This window comes from the organism of the source record quoted next, unplaced genomic scaffold (genome assembly GCF_019419815.1).
Source record: "Pyrus x bretschneideri cultivar Hongxiangsu unplaced genomic scaffold, Pyrus_bretschneideri_v1 Contig2, whole genome shotgun sequence".
Taxonomy (NCBI): Eukaryota; Viridiplantae; Streptophyta; class Magnoliopsida; order Rosales; family Rosaceae; genus Pyrus; species Pyrus x bretschneideri.
This window is the reverse complement of record NW_025999501.1, coordinates 5644923-5665242: the sequence shown is the minus strand read 5'-3', so window position 1 is coordinate 5665242 and position 20320 is coordinate 5644923. Positions and strand designations below refer to the sequence as shown.

The 20320-nt window shown below is 39.6% G+C and overlaps 1 protein-coding gene across 1 annotated transcript; it reads right to left on the bottom strand.

Moving 5' to 3' along the window:
• Positions 1-2980: 2980 nt before the first annotated feature.
• Positions 2981-18765, bottom strand: LOC125476732 (E3 ubiquitin-protein ligase UPL2-like). The gene is given in 20 exon segments (XM_048583163.1): positions 2981-3263; positions 3428-3534; positions 3939-4078; positions 4169-4394; positions 4488-4568; positions 4700-4846; positions 4926-6045; positions 6417-6715; positions 6824-7089; positions 7202-7400; positions 7485-7787; positions 7879-8978; positions 9072-9408; positions 9410-13687; positions 13689-15262; positions 15265-15637; positions 15775-15981; positions 16056-16151; positions 18232-18358; positions 18581-18765. Coding segments are annotated over 19 exon segments (11052 nt in total). The 5' UTR covers positions 18328-18358; positions 18581-18765; the 3' UTR covers positions 2981-3160.
• Positions 18766-20320: the final 1555 nt, after the last annotated feature.

Genomic DNA, 20320 nt, shown 5'->3' with positions numbered 1-20320 from the left:
CGTTCTATATCCTGAGGGAGCGCAAAACAAACATGAGTGGACTAAGTTGATGTATATATATATATATATAATACTGAAACAAGTATTCAACAACAGTACTAACCCCCAAAGTTTTATGGAAACTTAAACCCTAGCATGCCATAAAACCTTCATAAAACATACATCATATATAGTGTGCTAAGTAGTGGTATCAAATAGCCCGTAGGCACTATATTTCTCGGCTCGAAGCCATCTACATATATCTCCCTCGCCCCGAAGCCAGGACAGTGACCACTAGATACGCACAAAATATTGAATATAATCTTTCCAGCATAAGTACATATATCTCAAAAACATCTTCATAGTATATAGTCATCCATCATATATACTATCAAGAAGTGTAAGTTCATAAATAGTATATAATCATCCATCATATATACTACAAAGAACAACAGTTCGATAAAGTATGGTATTCCAAAATATCCTCAGTAAACCATGATAACCATATAAAGTAAATCCAATAAAACATTACCATTAAATCATGCTTTTCATGTACGCATTTCTATTACTAAAACATGCATTTTAGAAGGGATCCACCAACAGATCCTCCGTCGTCAAAGAACCGTACGAAATAGGAAGAACGAAATCGCGGCCAATAATTGCACCTAAGCACATAAAGGGTCCAATTAACAAAACTATACTCAAATGATTGAATTTTGGAAAACGGACGCCATAAACGGATTCAGGACGTCAAAAAACATAAAGGGGGACCTCAGTACCCCCACACGCCGCCATTGGTCGCAGGAAAGTTGGTCGGAAAAATAGCCCGTGTCGTCGTTCAAGGGTCAACGGGCCAAGGGCCCGGGTTCTCAAGGCCCAAAGGTCTGGGGTCCAAGGGTTTTAGGTTTGGGTTCTATCAGGCCCTGGGCTTGAAAGCCCGGCCCAAGATAAATGGTTTTAGGGTTTAAATAAAAGGGGTTTGGGTTTAGGGTTAAACGGGCTGGAAGCCTGGATTGGTGTGACCCGAAGGCCTTAGTCCAAAAGGGTTTGGGTTTGTAAATCGGTTGGGCTTTGTAGCCCGGCCCAAAACTCTGGGCTAGGGGACTTGGGCCTCTAGGTTTGGGTCAACCAACCCGTTTCTCGCCAAGGAAGAAGGCCGGAGCCTTCCGAGCTCCGGTCAACGTCGATTGGCCACCCTACCTTTCGATCTAACTATCAAAACGAAGGTAGAGAGGAGAAGGAGAGATTAGTACCTGAGATTCATCGTGAAATGGCCGGAGGTGGCCGGATCTTTGCTCGAGACCCACGAGGCTCGCCGAAGTCTCTAAGCCCTACTCCAGTTCCCTTGGTGCTTCACAAAGGCGATGGGGAGAGAGAGAGAGAGAGAGAGAGAGAGAGAGAAAGAGAGAAAGAGTCCTCGCAAGGTTGGTGGTGGTGGTGTGATCGTCGCCGGTGGGTGTGAGTGTGCGAATGGGTGCGTGCGTGTGTAGATCGGGGAGAGTGAGAGAGTTTGTACGAGAGAGGGAGAAAGAGTGAGTGAGTGAGTGAGCTGAGAGAGAATGAAGGGGTGAGTTAGGGTGGTGCCACATGGCAAGCTGAGAGATGAGGAGAATCTTAAAAGAGGATCCGGATTGGGTAAGGATAGGGGACAAGATCATTATTTCATAAATTGTTAAAATAAAATGTAAAATTTACAATTTATTTGGGGGTGGGGTTTCACAGTGCGTTTGTTTATTTTTTTTTCAAATTTTTTTTATAAATTTTGAATTTTTTTTATTGGTCTAGAAATTCTTTGATTCTCTCAGATGGAGAAAAAAGTTTGAGTGAAAAAAAAAAAAAAAAAATTACAAATATTCTTTTCAAACAAGCACCCAATCTATTGAATTTGTCACATCCAGTAAGCCCTAATTAAATTTATTTAATAACTATGCTTATTTTGTCTCCAAAACTAATAAAATGTCATAGAAGCATGACTTCCACCAACTACCACAACCTCCCCCATCAGGCTATTACCTCCAAACCCAATGCACAATCACCAACTCCACCTTACAATTCAATTAACCAACACTGAGAAGAAGGTCATGGAGGTTGCTGAAATGGTATGGACTACCATGATGTAGGCACAAGCATCTTCACGACTCACTTGATATTCCCGATCTTCATTTTTTTTTTTTTTCATTTTATTTGTGAATTTGTTTATTTATTTCATCTTCATGTCTTTTTTTTGTAAGTTATTTTTATTATTATTTTAATGTCCAAGTAAGCTAAAAAGTGGGACCCCTTGTTGCCATTGTACATTTAACAAAAAATTAACTGAGGCTTAATCAATGTGATATTTTCAATAAGTTAGATATTTGTTTGGAATGTTTAAGAAGATCGAGACCAATTTGGAACGACTCTAAAAGGTTACATGTTTTAGGTACTGAATCCTTGATATAATGAATATATTTATACTACGGAGTGGAGAGAGTTATTTATGAGATTCGAACTTAGGACGTCACATACAAGTGAAGATGAATACCAATAGACCACTAAAATTGTTAGTACTAAGGACGTCACTTACAAGTGAAGATAAATACCGATAGACCACTAAACCATAGTACTAAGTGGCATATGCATTATAAAATCAACAATGATTCATTTCTTTCATGTATGAATTTAAAATTGGGTCTTTTAATATAGTTTACCCATGTTGATTATATTTAATGCGACCGTGGGGCGTTTACTTCTCTTTGGCGCACAGAAAAATTTACACCGCAACATCCCCAAAGGTTGAAAGGGAATTGTTTCTAGAGGTCGGAAGTTGGAGTGCCCCATGCCCATGATACCAGAAAATGAAAAAAAACGAAAACGTTACAAGGGCATTATGATGATACTGGAAAATGAAAAAACCGAAAAGGTTACAAGGGCGTTCATAACGACGGTGGTGTGGAGGAGAGGGAGAGAGATTCGGCTTCAAAGAAACAGTGATCAAACATTAAAATGACTTGTGAAAGCGAAATGGCAAAAAATAACTGCCAAAAGCACTTTTCATTGCGAAAAAGAAACGACTGTACAGTATATAATGTATCAAGAAAAACTCAAATCATCTCGTACGACCATTTACCACTTCCCCCTTCCATGAGATCTTTTAACAAGATTGATATTATCTACACGGTGATAACTTAAAGAACAAGGCTCTTTAACCAAATCCAAACCCTTCGTTGGCCTCGTGAATCGCAAGAAGCAATCTCTCCTCAAGATGTTGTTTAGAAGGATACTCCGGTAGATCCAACTGGTTGAAGCTGCACAAATAAGTAAATTTATTCAATAAGCTGTGCACTCGCAATTGGATAAACTTAATTTGGAGGCTAGAAGTTCGAGCGAAAAGTTTCAAATGGCATCTGATAACTCAAACAGATAACGGAGTAACATATTCAAGAAAAAATAACATGAGAGTCTAAGTTACCAAGTATGTGCAGATGGCAAGTGGTCTGCACTTCCATATGCCTTGTGTATCTGAAATTTCTGTGAGCCCGAGATCCCTTGAAGTGCACTAAAACCTTCTAAAGGCACCTGAACAATACGGAGCACCAATGCTCAGACCACATCTTATACAAGAAATATAGTAGATATCATAATACATCGCGAAATTATGTCAAATGTGAAAGGAAGTCATGTATAATAAATAAGAAAACAAGATATCACTAGCACGGGATACAGGAACAATTTAACTTGTACAAGACCCATGCATTCAAAAGCCTTTCCACATGTTCAGATTTTGCTATGCCATGAATATAACCGCTTGAACATCACCACCGCATTTTTTAATTCCAACGCCAGCTTCCAAAATAATTCTACGGTACGACTTAAACAAAAGGGGAAAAAAAAAGCATGAAGCAGTAATAAATTTATGAATGTTTTCTCTCAATTACATCCCAGTTCAAGAGTAAACGAAGAAAACAAGTGCAAACTAATACCTTAGAGGTGCCAGTTACAAACTGCAATAGACGGGCTTTATCCTCCTTGCTAAAACCTTGGGCAACCTCCCAAAACCACTGAATGACAGGAGATGCAGGGCTGTATCCAGAATATTCGGTATTTGCCCTCATGTCATCCACTGAAATACATGGAAAAATAAATCTTTATGAGAATGCATGTCCTGTTAAAGGTAGAGAAGAGGGGAAACAGAGTTGACATGGGAACTCACAATCAATATCTGGAAGCCCACTGATCAAAAGTTCCAGTTCCTTGTCGTTAAAAATAGATATTAATCCCTTTGCAATTAGTTCAGTGAATCCTTCCAAAAAAGCAGTTATCTGAGGACGAATGGCGGTTGTTAACCGATGCTCAGCAACTAAATCAACATATTGGTGCTTATTTTCTTCCGTAACTTTGATGTTCCGGCCACCAGGAATCAGTTCATAGTCTGTTACCTGCATTATGTTCAACAAAATTAGTATAATAAATGTAGTCCTTAAAACAGAATATTAGTTCATCAGGGTAACGGGAGAGGAAAAATTCATTACTTCTGTCCTTTCATATAATATCAGCTTTTCCTCGTCAGCATCAATGCTGAAAGTAAGGTCCAGTACATCGCTAATATCATTCTGTAAAACGATCGCCAAGCAAGGAGTAGGTGAGAAAGAGAGTCAATAACTTAATTAAAAAATGAAAGCGAGAAAGTGAAAGTGAGAGTGAGTGCAAGCGAATGTAGGGAAGTTGCTAGATTTCTACATACCTCAAGCATCCACTTGAGGTTTTTAAAGTAGTCAGGATCGATGGCCTCTATATCATGATAAGTGACCTTTGCCTCCAAAATATGCTTGTAGAAAGATCGAGTAAAATGAACATCCAATAACTGGCCATCAAAGAGTGCTTTCCCAACCTGTAAAAGATTCGTCAGATAAAACTTCTAGCAAAACAACTCAATCCAACAAGAGCAACTAAACAACTCTGGTACTCACCACTCGCCCAACAAACTTGAAATACGAAAGATGTTCTGTTTGGTAAACAGAGTTCGGATTTGGCTGAAATGTTGATTCATTGCCCACAGTTGTAAATAGTAGTGCTCCCTTGTCAAAAATAACCCTGGACAACAACTGATACCATTCTCTAGTAAGTCCACCTGCATCAATACCTTCCTCTCCTTGAAAGTGAACTGTCAATCTCCCCTTCAAATCTTCAGTTGATCGCATGCGAAGTTGGTTATATGAATCTTCAAGTATGTATGCCCTTCTTACTGAAATTCTCAAAGGACTATGATGGTGATCATGCTGATGCTTTATTTTTGATCTGAAGTGAGCACGCTTGTTGTCGAAATCAATAAAGCGTGGAACCTTAAGCATGAGTGAGAAAGACTTTTCTAACAAACCAGGATTTTGACGAATAAAAGCATTTAGCAATTTCCTATGTTTCTCTGAGAACTTCAGAAAAGCAACATGTTTTTCATCAACTTTCAAAGAGGAACCTGAGGTTTTCTTGTGGCCAGCAGATGTACTGGCATCTTCAAACTCAGAAACTGCAGCAACGCCAAAGTCATTACCAGGGCCTGGCTGCCCAGGATGCAATTTCTCACAAACCACAAAGAAAGATTCTATGTATGGTAAGATGTTTTGGGTGCCGGCAGGCAGCGGAGGAATTACACCAGATGGCTTAGATGTAGAAGCTCGATATGAAGTCATCGTATCAGGGGCAGAATCTGAATAGCTCTCTATCTTACTTATGCAAGTGCTCAGCTCCAGCCACAAAGGTTCCAAAGCCGCATTTATGTCCCAAACTTGAGAAAGAGAAAGAGTATGCTCCTTTTCTGCAAGAATCTGTGCGTCCTTCTCTTTCTCCATCAGAGAAGCAACAAGGGAACTTAATGCCTGCAGAACTCTTAAGATTGCAGCTCCAACAGAAGACATGGTACTGAGGAGTGCTGTCACCGTTTCACCAAATGTGTGCAACTCATTCCTAGCAGCTCTAGTCAAATTTCTAACAGCCTCTGCTAGCTCAGTAATAAACAGGTTTGAATGGGTAGGAACAATTGCCACCAACTTCTTCATTACCTCCGCTACAAGAGTATATGCATTATCTGACAATCTGGGTTGAAAACAAAAAATGTCAGCAACCAAGATATGCGTAACTGCAATTTACGTAAGACTAACCTTGTAATCAACATAAGTGTTACAATGCAGGAGCAGGATAAGACAATACAAGTATCTCCAGAAAAGTAGTCTTAGTTAATACATTGTTATTGAAAAAGAGACGACAATTATAAAATAAAATAAAGATGAACAAAGAGAGTGGACAGACAAAACACAGCCATCTCGTAAACACCCTAACATTAACCATGAAGCAGCCCCTTCCCAATAACAAGGAGTACAATTTGAGAAATTAAAAAAAGATAAGAAAATGTTCCTAGTAATTAAACAATTAAGCTACCAGAAAAATAGAAGTTATAATTTCCATACCCTTCTCGTGCAAGCAGTGAGCATAGGAGGCGAAGTTCTTCTTGTGGAAGGTTAAGCAGAACACTAGCGGTATCACATTTGCTATCAACACCAGAAGTTGTTGGTTTGGAGGAATCAACCACCTTATCTGGCATACCAACCATAACAGCAGCAGTCCCACCAGATTCTGTATTCATCTCAGCATCTGAAGTCGAAATTTGAGGGGCCGACAATTGCTCAGAAACAGAAACCCCAACCCCAGATTTGACAAATGGTTTGCTTTCAGCATTATCAATGATGACCTCCAATAAGTTAAGAAGCTGCATAAAGAATTTAAGGATGAAAGTAAGTCCACATTACTACAGTTTCGCATAGCAGTATAAATCCCTCCACACAAAAACAAAATAATAACCAAATAAGATTTTCACCTGTTCAAGATGAGCTATACTTCTGAACAAGTAAAGGGGTTGATTCAAGAGGCTCAAAAGCAAAGCAATAGATAAATATCCTTCCTGATGACTTTTCTTTGGCCCAGTCTCTTCAACAACCATCACAGCTTTGCCACGTCCATGATCGATATTATCTGTTTCTTGTGGGACAGAAAAGTGAAGCAAAATCTTTGCCACATTAGGATGATGTCGAGCCAAATAAGTCAGAGTTTCAAGAATTCGCCGAGATAACAATGGCGGAACACCTATAGAGTAACAGGCAATGTTAGAACCGATGACCAAATTAGCTGCTACGGTATAATCCCACAGTTACATCCTCACATATCTCAAACAAATCATCCATAAAGGAGATCTTACCAGATTGAGTGCGTGAACAAATCACATTACTCTGGCAAGCATAAAGCCGATACGGGGGCTCAGCAGTAGTTGAGTGATCAACGGACTTTCTTGTATCAAGCATTAGCATGTCCATGAGAATTTTCACAAGCGAATTTCGGGTTTCATTATGAGCACATAAATTCAACAGAAGCTTCTGCAGCTGACCTTTATACAGCGGCTGTAAAATTGTGACAATCAGTTTCTAGTAAGAAAAGGAAAATAAAAATAAAAACGAATAAATACTATTACACTCATATACTACCTGAAAAACACGAAGAACCCTAATGATTGCATGCAGAGCTTCTGTGTCAACTAATGGAGCGCCTTCGGCTTCAACTACCTTGGCACCAATTGATCTACGTGACGCAATGCTTCCCCCAATCCTGTCCAGGCTAGATCCAATGCTTTCACCTGGTCTTGAAGTCTCACCCCTACGGTTTCTAGGATACATACCAAACAGGGTACGATTATAACGATGGGCAAATCTTTCACGTAACATGTTTGCCTCCGCAACTAGAGCAGGGGTAAGATTGGCAAGTATAGCGTCAGATGAAGTCAAGAGAACCTGAGCACATAAACCAAAAACAAAATATTACAGCTTGAATTACAAATTTGATTATGAATTTAATATAGCCCAAGGAACCTGAATAACGTACTTCTTCACGCAACTCCGAAGGAAATGTTGCAATTATTGAGACTGTGTCCATTTCAACTGGTTGACCTTCGAGTTCCTGAGACTGATGTAGCCTTTGAGCTTGCTGTTGGGCTAAAACTTCTGCTCTGATATCAGGAGGAAGGGCAGCAAGGAATTCGGGATCAATATCTCCAGCATTTTGTGGCTCAGCATTTGACTGTGGAGCTGCTTGACCCTGCTGTGCTGAGAGAACTTCAGCACGCAACTCCTCAGGAAGGGCATCCAAGAAAGCAGGGTCAATTGCCCCAGAACCGGAGTCACTGTTAAGTTGCTGTTCTGCTGCTGGACCCTCCTGATCTGCCTCACGGCTAGAATTTTCAGACACTTCAGTTACACTGTGTAGAGAAACATCTCTTGCACTGACCGTGGCAGAATTCCCAAAAGATACATTTGTTCTTCTTGCTCGAGTTGCCTGTGAATCACCAAGTGGCATTCTATCAGAAGAACCTTGCCTGTCTGCTCCATCATCATGACCATCAGCACTCCCAATTTCAACATCAAGGCTACGAAGGCTCTCCCCTAAAGTTGCTCCACTTCCACCACTTTCTTGGCTCACAGCTTCTACATCCCTCACAGCTGCATCATTGTGTTCAAACTGCATCTCAACGGACTGAGGATGCATGCTAGACATGTCCATTGCTTGTAGAGATTCACTCACTGTAGTTGGTCTCAAATCAGCATGTCCAGAGTCATCAATTGTCTCCGGAGGAGGCAGGCTTCCACTCTCAATAGTGACATTGTTCTCAACGGGAACTTCGGGCCTGACACCTGTTTGTGGTTGTAACTCTAAAGCTTCAGCTGTGTTCTGAGGATCCACTGCTTTTGTCTTATTCTCTTCAGGTGTCTTGTCAGCCATGGGTCGCCTCAATTGGGACACAAGCAAATCCTCAAGTCCTTGTGGCACTGAACTTGGATTTGATCCACCAACTTGCTGGTTATCATCCATCCACAGATTCAATCGGTGTCCATGACGCCCATTCCTCAGTGATCGGAAAATATTATCCAATCTTGACGACGTGACCTCTGAGTTTAAATCTTGTAATACCATATCACGGGCATTCTCTGGAAGCCAGGAACCCACCATCAGAGAAGAGAATTACCAAAATAATATATCAAATACAAGAAGTAACATCAAAAGCATTTAAACATATTTACCTGATTGTCTAGGCAGGGTTGACGACAGCGACAAAGGTCCAACCAGAAGAGGGTGCCTTGATGGAGTGGCATTCTCGCCAGTTCTTCCCAAAAGACTGTAAATAGAAGTAGTGCGCCCTTGACGTCTAGAACCAAAAACTTCAACTGGCATTACCTGAAGTCCTTCATTAGGAAAACCAGGATCTCTACCAAAAACCTCAATACGGTCGAAAACATTAATCCCATTTATGCCTTCCTCCAGCCTCAGTATAACTCCATCTTCCTCATCATCATCTTCTTCATCATCTTCCTCTAATACTTCCTCATCAAACTCATCATCATCAATCTCATGATCATCATTGGTCGGTGTCAGGATGTGGCAGGTGATGCACATCATCTTCCAGATCATTACGCTCCTCATCATCGTCATCTTCATCGTCATCTACGTCATTTCCATCATCCTCAGACATATCTTCATCCTCCTCCTCGTCATCGTCATCAAGATTCTCTTGCTCGTGAGGTTGAATTTCAAACCGTATACCCATAGTATCAATGCCATTTTCAAGACCCCTTGTTTCCTCAGAGTTTTCATGCATATATTCATCTTCATTTGCAGGAGCAAAACCTCCATCGAGATCTTGGTCATGTTCCATATCATCTGTCACAGCCTCAGAACCACCAAAGGACTGGACCGCGTTGTAAGACTCAATGTGCTCAGCTGGACCAGAATCACGGCGGGACTGGGATGGTGTTTCCATAGATTGGGATCTCTCACCAATATTGTCTGTCCTTCCCGATTGATTATGATCAGGAGGTTTGGTAGAATTGTCACCCTTACCAGAATTTGAGTCAGCAGAATGAACATGTTCTTTGGTTACCAACTCAAGAGCTTTGAGAAGACCAGTAACAACTTTAGGTGAGTCAGCATGGTCCAAGTCCAGCATTTGGAGAGTTCGAGTCAATGACCCGACCAGACCAACATCTATAAAAGTGACAGAAGCTTCAGCGGAAATGTATGAACCAGTAGGAGTACGGGCAGCCAGAACATCATTAAGTAGATCACATAAAGCTTGTATTTCGTTGTTAGGTGACCGGAAACCATTGCATGATTCTACAAATTCATTAAAGACTAAACTGATCTCGTTAAAAACTCTCCTCCTTGCCTCAGAAGAACGAACACAGGATGCAACTAAAAACTGGCTAGCCCTACTTGCTAATTTGTGCCTCCAGTCACTATCTGCTTTCTTTTCCTTCTTGGCACTGCGTGAATATGGAAGAAACTTATGAAGAACATGGTGAAATATTCCACCAGTGCATACAGCAGTAGGACCCTTTAGACTGGGGGCCCTGTAACTGCTAATTTCAGCATCTTTCCGAAGCAGAACATGTGCAGATGAAGCATACATTGATAAGATCTCAGTTAGAAGCTTCAAAACAAATACAACCTTTGCAAGAGATGCAGGAGCTTCTTGGGTACAAGTTTTGTTATCCTCAGACACTGAGGCAATTGCTTTACCCTTCCCTTTTGTAGCAGCAACATCAATATCCATGTCCGTTGAAGGTGGTGCATCAGTGACAACATTATCCTTAGACGGCGGTACATAAGTACACACAGAATCTAGAAGAAGCTCAATCACAGAGACAAAACTCGGGGGGTACTTTCGATGCACTTTTGCACTTTTTGAATCATGAACCTTGCCGTGTCCATTGCCAGAAGCTACTGAATTTATATTACCCAGAGCAGCTTTACTATCAGCCATTAGTGTTTTGTCTTTATCCAAAGATTTATCCTTCTCTTTTTCCTTTTCCTTGCTTTTATCTTTCTCACGATCTTTCAGCAAAACAATGTAAGGCCTTTCACCAACCATCTCAACATGACAAATAGACTGAGCAGCACGCATAAATATCACAGGATCACGAGAAATTGCAGAACTTAAACTCGATAAAAAATTGCGGGGAGAAACCCTACCATTAGAATGCCTGTTCGCAGCTGCCACAAGGCTGTGCCTAATCTCAAATTCCATTGCCTGCTGAAGAGTTTGAGGATCTTCCAGAACATGACGGATAATGGTAGCAGCAATATTGTCAAACCCAGGAAAGAGGCAACTTGTTGGCAAAGAAAGTAGTAAACTTAAACCCCCGGCATCAAGAAATTGAACAGCAACAGCATGAGTTTTTGTGAGAGTAGAGCAAAGCTGCAGAACAGCATGCATTGTTTCAGAAGGAAGCTGGTTCCTGATGCAAGAACAAGCTATCTCAATAAGCCTCTTCTGCTCTTTCATTTCTATATGCTTTGAAGATAATCCCAATGCAGACTGCAACTGATTTTGCTTGTCCTCATCAATGCTAAGTGGTGTTTGGTGGCTACTGATACCATCCTTCTTCAACTGTTCTGCAATTTCAGGGTTCAGTTTTTGATCCACCTGCAACAGCCGATCAACAGCAAGAAAAGCTGTTGTTGCCCACTTTGGAACTTCATGTTTCTCCCTGCCAACTGAACCAGAATCCCACTGGAAGAGTAGGTCTGATGCAACTTTCACAAGACCATTCTTCGAGGCAAGTTCTCGTGCAATTGCGTCTTCTTGAAGAATTAAAGCAAGAACATGAAAAAGAGCAGATAGCAAAGTACTTTTTCCACTGTCAAAACATAAACTACATTCTTTAATCTGATCAACAATGAAAGAGATGATATTAGGCCGATATTGACCATCATTTTGGGAGCATATCATTACTAGCAGGTCTCGAACTGGAAAAGCTAGAGGTTCCTTCATCTGCAGAAGCTTTGCACATGTAGATAACAACTCCTCAACAGGAGGAAGTTGGACTATCTCTTCTTCAAGCTGCTGAGCATTCTCATTTGCAACAGCTTCCTTAGTGTCTGATTCATTACCCAAAGACATGGCAAGTGCCCGAGCAAGTTCATTGTCTTCTTCAGTCTCTTCTTGATGGGAAAACAACCACTCCATTGCCAACTCCACACTATTTGATCCAACTTGCCTCAGAGCTTCTTCTGCCCTAGACCTGGTAAAGCCCATCTCCACAATCATTGAAATAGTTGTCTCATTAGGAGGGGGGCCAGTAATACGGGCCGTGTTGCTGCTACTAACATTCTTCACTTCAACCCCAGAGTATACATGCCTGATTATAGAAATAACGGTACTAATAAAATCATAACTACAATCAACAAACTGAGGATGAGTCCAAAGAGGAAGAATTGCTTTCAGTACCATGGACTGGAGGACCTTTACAAAGGTCTCAGCATCGCACGGGAAAGGAATATTTCCATTTGCCAGGGGTTGTGATAGCAAGTGTTTTGTGAAAGGAGATAAAATGAAAGAAGATGTCACTAGGTGGTCCATAAGTTTACCATAGCTAGCTAAAGGACCATAAATCCATGAATGGTCAATATCTTCCCTTTCATCCTGCTTTGAATTCCCATCATCTGTTTCCATGGGGGATGCAGGAGCCCTAACTGTGAAGAGCAATTCACTGGTAGCTACAAATGTCTTCAAAACTGACTGGATAACTCCATGACCATATAAGCAATTTAGTAAAACAGCATTACATGAATCTGCTCTCTCCAGTAGACTTACATCAATGAAATCAATAACTTTACCAAAGTACCGACATTTTGTTGATATGGAATCCTTGGATCCAGAAGAATTAGCAGGCCCTTCGAAGTTCAAGTGATCAAATGCAATGGATGCAAAAGTAGACGCCACAGATTTTGCAGCAGGAGAAACATTCACTATATCATCCCGTCGACGAGAAGGTACCGACATGACCTTCCCCATCTCTTGAAACAGATGGGTAATGTGAAAAGAAAGTGATCTCACCATGTCACAGCAAGAAGTATAATATGACCTCTGCTGGTCATACTCCTTTTTATTAAGAGGACCAACAGCATCTGAAGACCCAGAATGTTGGAATTGATGACTGGATCCAATCCGAAGATTTGAAGGACCATCAGAATTTGTCCTTTGTTGAGAACTAGTGGAGCGACCAAGGTCACGGTATAGGCTAATAAGGTCCAGAAACTGGGATTCAATGCTCCAGCCAGAAGTCCTCCTTGTGAGCAACGGGTCAAGGAACTGCCTAAAAGAGTTGAACCTTTGCTCTTCAGTTTCACTTGTATTTGTTTCCGACTGTTGTGACTCAGTGGTAGAACCAGCATTATCATCCTCCACGTCAGACTTTGTATCTTCTAGAAGAGCAATCTGCCAGGAAACTTCACGATGGACACATCCTATATCTTCAAGAACATCCTTGCTACCATTTCCAAATTCCGTAAGCAATGCAGTTACCCAGCGGTTGTCCTTTGAGGCAGCAATAAACAAGAGGAACTCAACAAGAAATAGAGAAGAAAAAATTCCACCATCTGATGCCATCCTAGGTTCCAGTAGAAAGGATCCTGAAACTGCCCCAAATCCAGATAAAGCTTTCTTTAGGTGGTCCCTAAGGGAGGAGCAAAATGCACGGGCAAGGGCAGCAGAGTGATGTTGAGTAAAACCCTTGAAAACCATAGTACTGTGCAAAGCAATAGACATCCCATCAGATGATTGTACAATAGTGGGTTGGAGAAGAAGCTTCAGTAATGCATCAATTCCTGACTTCTCGACAAACAACCGACATGTTTCAGGAATTCTCCATTGTTCTGTGGACCAGTATCATCAAATGAAAGATGGATAATTGAATGAACTGCTCATTACTGATCCCATCTGCAGCCGAATCTACAGAATCAACCAGACAGCAATGACCTTCATGTTCTCTATCTTCAGAATCCATTTCCATAGCAGTACTCCCATTTGCCTTTCCTTCTGGCCCTGTATTGTGGCTGTCAGTGAAGGAAGCAATTTTATCAATTATCTCAAGGATGATATCGACACCAGTGCTTCTTAGCGAAGATACATGGCGGAAAAGCTCTTCCACTGCATTTGCCAAAGGAACAATGGCTTCATTCATTGCCGTAACATATTTCTTGCTTGTGAAGATGTCAACAAGAAAGCGTAATGCTAAACTTTCCTTCACAGCCTCCAAGCCTTTGGCATTAAGACAAATAGCACCAAGACCGTTAGGTACACAAGTAAAAGCCTTTGCGGATGGAAGAATGCCAGCTACAACTGAGGATATAAATGCATCTGGGAGACCCATTTCATGCAAAGCAGAAAAGCAAGTTGGGTCTTTGTGGATAGTTTCACTCAAAACAGTCACTGCAGAGTAATAAATGTCCCCGCCAAATTTGTCCACATTCCTAAATATCAGAGAAAGAGTTGCAGGTAAAGAACTGTCATGGGAGTGTTGCACTCTGGAGGAATTCCCAGCGCCATATGTAGCAGACCCAAGTGCCTTCAATGAAGCTTTGATGAGCCTCTTCTGTGAGTACAGCTGGTTGTCACTGTATCTTGAGCTTTCACCAATAACCATTGAGTTATCATTATCGCCAGCCAAACCAATAACTCTGTGTACCTCAATCTGTAGTCTCTGAGACAAAAGCTCAACTCCCCCTGACTCTTTAAACAGAGACACAGCTGAACTACTGTAATCCATGAGCTTTTGTAGAGTTTTGACAGCAAAACAGACTAGATGCAAATGCAAAGGATCAGAATCTTCCAAAAGTGGCAAGAATGTCGGAACCATGCCTGACCCTCTAATATTGCTCCCTGTAGCTGATGATGAAACCACATGGAGCAGATAGAACTGAAGAAGTGCTTCAACAAAAGCAAGAGAAGTTGGATCATTGGAGTTTTTTAATGATCTAACAGCTCTCTGTAGCACATTCAGGAGTATCATACGATTTCCCCCTGCAAAACTGATACTAGATACACTCAAGATTCGTGCCCGCTCATGAGACGCTGAGTATGCAGCTAACTGAGCACCCAACGCAAGCATTGCCTGTGTTCTGATGGTCCCAGACACCGATTCTTCGGACCGCACAATTCTGATTAGTTCATTTGTGTACTCTGGCTCATTAGCAAAGAAGGAATTCAGTTCTACACTGGCATCACTAGACTGAACAAGCACAACAAATGCAAGAAGGCAAATCCTGCTGTACAGCCTGCATATTTTCTGAGAACGGAAGGCACGAGCATATCTGACTCTTGTCAGTAGTGAGAACCGGAGTTCAGGAGGTACCCTGTACTCCTCTATATATCGTTTCATTAGCTTTAAATCATCCTCCTTTTGCAAATGCAAATCTGGAATGTTTATAACCCCAAACTGGAAGAATTATTTACGTTGTTAGAGCTCTCCTCTGTACTTTGGGCATTCCCATGCAATTCAAAATAGAGCGTAGAACCTATTCGGCACTGCAACTTGTCAGAATCATTTTCTACATCAGATGGGAACAAATTGAGCCCGTCATCTTGGGTAGTCTCATTTGCCATAACACATGAATATAAACCCAATCCCTCTTCCTTGCTTCCCCAGCCCTGTGCCAGAGACAGGAGATAGCTGTTTACAGAACCACAACCGATCATCTTCCCACTGACGTGCATCTTGGAGGGATTTATTTTCACAAGTGCGGAAAGAGTTTCTAATGCAGCTATAAGGACCTCGGGATCTGTTGATGCAAGCAGGATCTTGAAATGCTGAAAAAGAAATAAAATATTGATACATTATAAAGACACATGGTAAAAAAACTTCCGCTAAATCAGAGCCAAAAAATAAATGCAAAGATCAGACCCAAAAAATAAAGCACAATTTTTCATCCACCAAGAAAACATACCTCTAAGCCATCAAATGAACTCTTGTTATTGCAGTTTTCTAAAATTGTTTGCATCACTCTCAAAATTTGTAGCACAGCATGCTTTGGAAACGGACTATCATCTTCTAAGATTTTATCCGACAACAGTAGATCATTTCTACAAGACAAGTATGTCTTGAAATATGTATCAAAATGCAGAAAAAGCGGCCTCCAATGGTGAAAATTACCCTGAAGTCAAAGCATCATATTAGTAACAGAAAGAATAATAAGAAGAAATTTCACCCAAGAAAAATGAGGAGTACCTTAATGTACTCCCAACGGAAACCGGAAAGAGGTATTGCTATATCTTGTAACGGACATTGTATCACTTTATTGATAAAGGCTTTGATCTTAGGAGGCTGAAACAAACAAAATGCAGTCATAAGGTATCGCACACTAACGTCAGAAAGAAAATGTAGTCAAAGAAAACTATACTATGTATAACATTAGGTTATAAAGCTATCAGTAATATCCTCAAAGGAGGGGATAAATCTTCCTCAGCTTCAAAATTTCACAACCCTAAAAAGGAAAATATATAACTCTGACATGACTCCTATACCATACAGAGATTATTAACATCAATGAATATTTATATAAAACAAAAATTTATCATGGCTAGGTTGTCTCGATTTTAGAAATTGACATCAGTTGAATCTAGTTGAATCTTATCCTGGAAACAAAATCAATTAAGAGCTTAAGGAAGCTCATTGCCTAACACCAAAATATATATATAATACTAATAATAATAATGGAAACATAGAAGAGGAAGATCCGTACATAAAAGAAAGAAAAGCATCAAATATAACAATAAGAAATACCAAAAAATCTACAAAAAGTAATTTTAACAACTAGAAAACTTATTTACATTAAATATAAAAAGTATCGAACTGATAAAATTACTAGCAACTTTGGGTTTGGAAAAAATTTGTATTATCTCCATAACAACAGAAATAGACTACTTAGGAAATTGAACATATTAAGTTAATGCTGTCCACAATTTATTTGCATCGACTGCAGCAAATAATACCACTGGCATTCTTAAGTTCATACTCCACAAATTCATTGAAGATACTTGGGTCTGCTACTAGCAACTTGTGGTGCATCTTAAGCATGATATGTAAGGTAAATGTACAAAACATAGTGGGACATGGAGAAACTGGGCAATATAACAAGAACCTGTGTAGCACAAATAATTTTGGTGCCATACTCAAACCAGATATAAATCAAATGCACTGTTTCTCAACACTCTACATATACCTGATTCTTGACCAGTATATCCATATTTAGGGAAAAGAAATAACATTTATCCAATACAAAGTAAAGTGTATAAAATACCAAACTGCAACTTGATCGCTTTAGTATAGTCCTTAGAGATAACAGTAAATCTTACAGAACATGCTCTAACTACAATTTTTTTTGGTGTTAAAGAGACACACATACATACATACATACATATGCATAGAAAGTTACAGAATGGAAGGCTGGTGGTCAAGAAGACCACACAAAACCAACTGCAGCCAATCATAACTAAAAAAGGCAGCAAAAGGGAAAAGAGCAGTCTCCTCTCCCTAAACCCAAACTAGCATAAAAAAGCCTGCCAAACTCTCCAAATTTCACAGAAAGTAGCCTGCCAATGCTCTAACTATCATATAAATAAAGTGCCTTTCTGATTATTGGACTGTATAACCTCCGAACACTTAATGATTCAGAAAAAGTAAATGAAACTGTACATAATTACTTCAATTGCTAGTTTAAGCATTCGGTGCTGAATTTTCAAATATTGTTGTACCGGGATACTCACTAGCATATTCTATCCCTATCCCACACGATGTATAAGATTGTACAAATTATAATATAAATGAAAAAAATCAGAAAAACAAGATCGAAAAAGGAGAATAGAAAATCTACAAATATACTCCAATCCTTGGTCATCAAATATCAAAATGTAAAACTTAATAATAAGAAAAGACACGACATGTTATTTTAGAACAACAACACTAGTGCTACTAACAATTATAATAAAGCAATACATCGATTAGAACAAGTATAATTCAAGTGGTAGATTTGTGGATAACCTATATACGAAACAAGCATTGAAAATTCATTTGTACACCAGCAGCCAAACAACCATCTTTAACTTTAAATAACTTTAACAAAAACTAAGCATATAACCAATTCTAAAATTTAAAAAGCACATGTTACAGGCCCAATACAGCCTCCACACAATTTAACCTAGAGTTCGGTTTGCAATGCAGTCCGAAAACCTAAGGGCCTATCTCGAACAACCCTGATGATTCTGAGAAAACCCTAATGTTTAAAGGACTAGAATGAGAAAATAAACACAAATCCAAAAATTTGCACGATACACACAGATAACAAGTTCAAGGTAAATTTTTTACACTAAACTAGATGAGCGGGAGACGGAGAGAGATAACTCACTGGCTCGGAGTCAAGTTTGATGGATGGCCCGAGAGCACCGTCGGCTGAAAGAAGTTGCCGAATCCTCGACGGCAAGTTTGATCTTAGGGTTTGCATCTTTTCACCTCAGCTTCCCTACTTCGAACTACTTCAAACCCCCAAAACCAAACACAGAAAAGCAAAATATAAAAACCCACGAAAAGAAAACAAAAATCAAGAGCAAACATGAACGAAATTGGCGGTTTAGGGTAAACCACGAATCCCTAAAACGAGAAAACCCATAAATTTTGGTCCTTGATTGAAAAGGTAAATCAGGTATATAGATACAGCGATAGATACAGAGACAGAGAGAGAGAGCGGGGGGGGATACCTGAGAGGGGAGAGAGACGGAGGCGACGGATGCATACACATCCGAAGACCCAAGGGCCGTACCGAGCAGAGAGACGAGAAAGTCGAGAGATTTGAAGAGAGAGAGAGAGAGAGAGAGAGAAAGAGGCGAAACCCCAAACTGTAAGCGAAGGAGAACGAAGAGAGAGAGTATCTATTTGTATTGTTGTAGGCTGTGTGTGTAGGTCTCCCTCTCTTCTTAAGTTGGTTTGTCGAGCATTTTACTCTTTTGATTTTTCGTTTTTATATTTCAAGCACCGTGGAAACAAGAAAATAAAGTACGTTATGTTGTGTGTGGGTGAGACCAACGGAGTCCCTTCGGACCATATGCTTCTAGAGAGTTTCAAGGGTTTTTTTCCAACTCTTTGGGCTAAGTTTTCCCTCTCTTTGGGATAATAAGTTTTAGGGTGTGCCCGCCGTGGTATGTTGTACAAAAGAAAACATATTCAAATCCCCATCTTTCTTTTTCGTATTTAATTGGAATTTTAAGGGATTTTAACAGATTTAAAAAATCATGGATTTTGATGAAGTTTAATTGATTTCTACATATTTTATATAAAATTTTGAATGAATACCCTCAAATTCTTAGGGAGAGAGGTGAAATTTGTAAATACTTAAAATACACTACGAAACCTCTCTAATTCCCTCGAATTCTCTAACTTTTTAAAATCCATTTCTACTTGAATCCACCTAAAATGTTATAAACTAATTTCAAACCCTAATTAAGGGGGTGTATTCAATTAAGAATTTGAGAGATTTTAATGGATTTTTATGGAGTTTAATTGATTTGTAAAGATTCCATATAAAATTTTGATTCAATTCCCCTGGAAATCTCATGGGAAGAGGTGAGATTTGTGGATATTTAAAATATACTACGAAATCTCTCCAATTCCCTCTAATTCATCAACTTTCTCAAATTCTTTAAAATTAATTTCTAATTGAATACACCTGGAATATTATAAACTTCTTTAAATTCCTAATTGAATACATCCGAATTTCTAAGGATTTTAATAAACTATCTTAAAATTCTAATTGAATACACTTTGAATTTCAGATAATCACTTAAAATTATGATTGAATACCCCTAGATTCATTAAAAGAATTAAAATCCCAATTGAATACGCCCCTTAAATACACCCGAATTCACAGTGAATTTGCATCGATGCAGAAAACACATTCGTTGAAGTGCTAATAACAAAAGCACAAAAGCATGGCATCTTAGATAACGTGAAACATCGATTTCAATTGATGATGAACATGTGACAACTTTGACACAACAAGAACCATTTTACATTGACAAAATTAATCAAATGGAGTAGAGTCGTTCGATAGTCAATGAGAATTAGAATGCTCATAACTTTTTAATTTGACTTTTCACGTTGTTCTCAATCCAAGTAGATAATCTTTCAATCCCCTTTGCACCAAAAGCTCAAATGTACTAGATGATTCCTAAAAAGTAATCAACTTCACAAATTTTATGCAACGGGAACTGCATAATAGACAAAGGGATAAAATTTTGTATCAGGTATAAGGCCATGGGAAGTGACCAAAATTGAGAGTTCATCTTCGAGTAAGATTATAAAGGTCACTCCTAAACCTTACTGAGAATAAACCTCATTACATTATATATTGCTTAGTAGACAATTTACCTCAACCATTAATATTGTGTATAATGGAAAGCAACTCCACCTCCATTAAATGCTGACTTTCAGAAAAATCCACG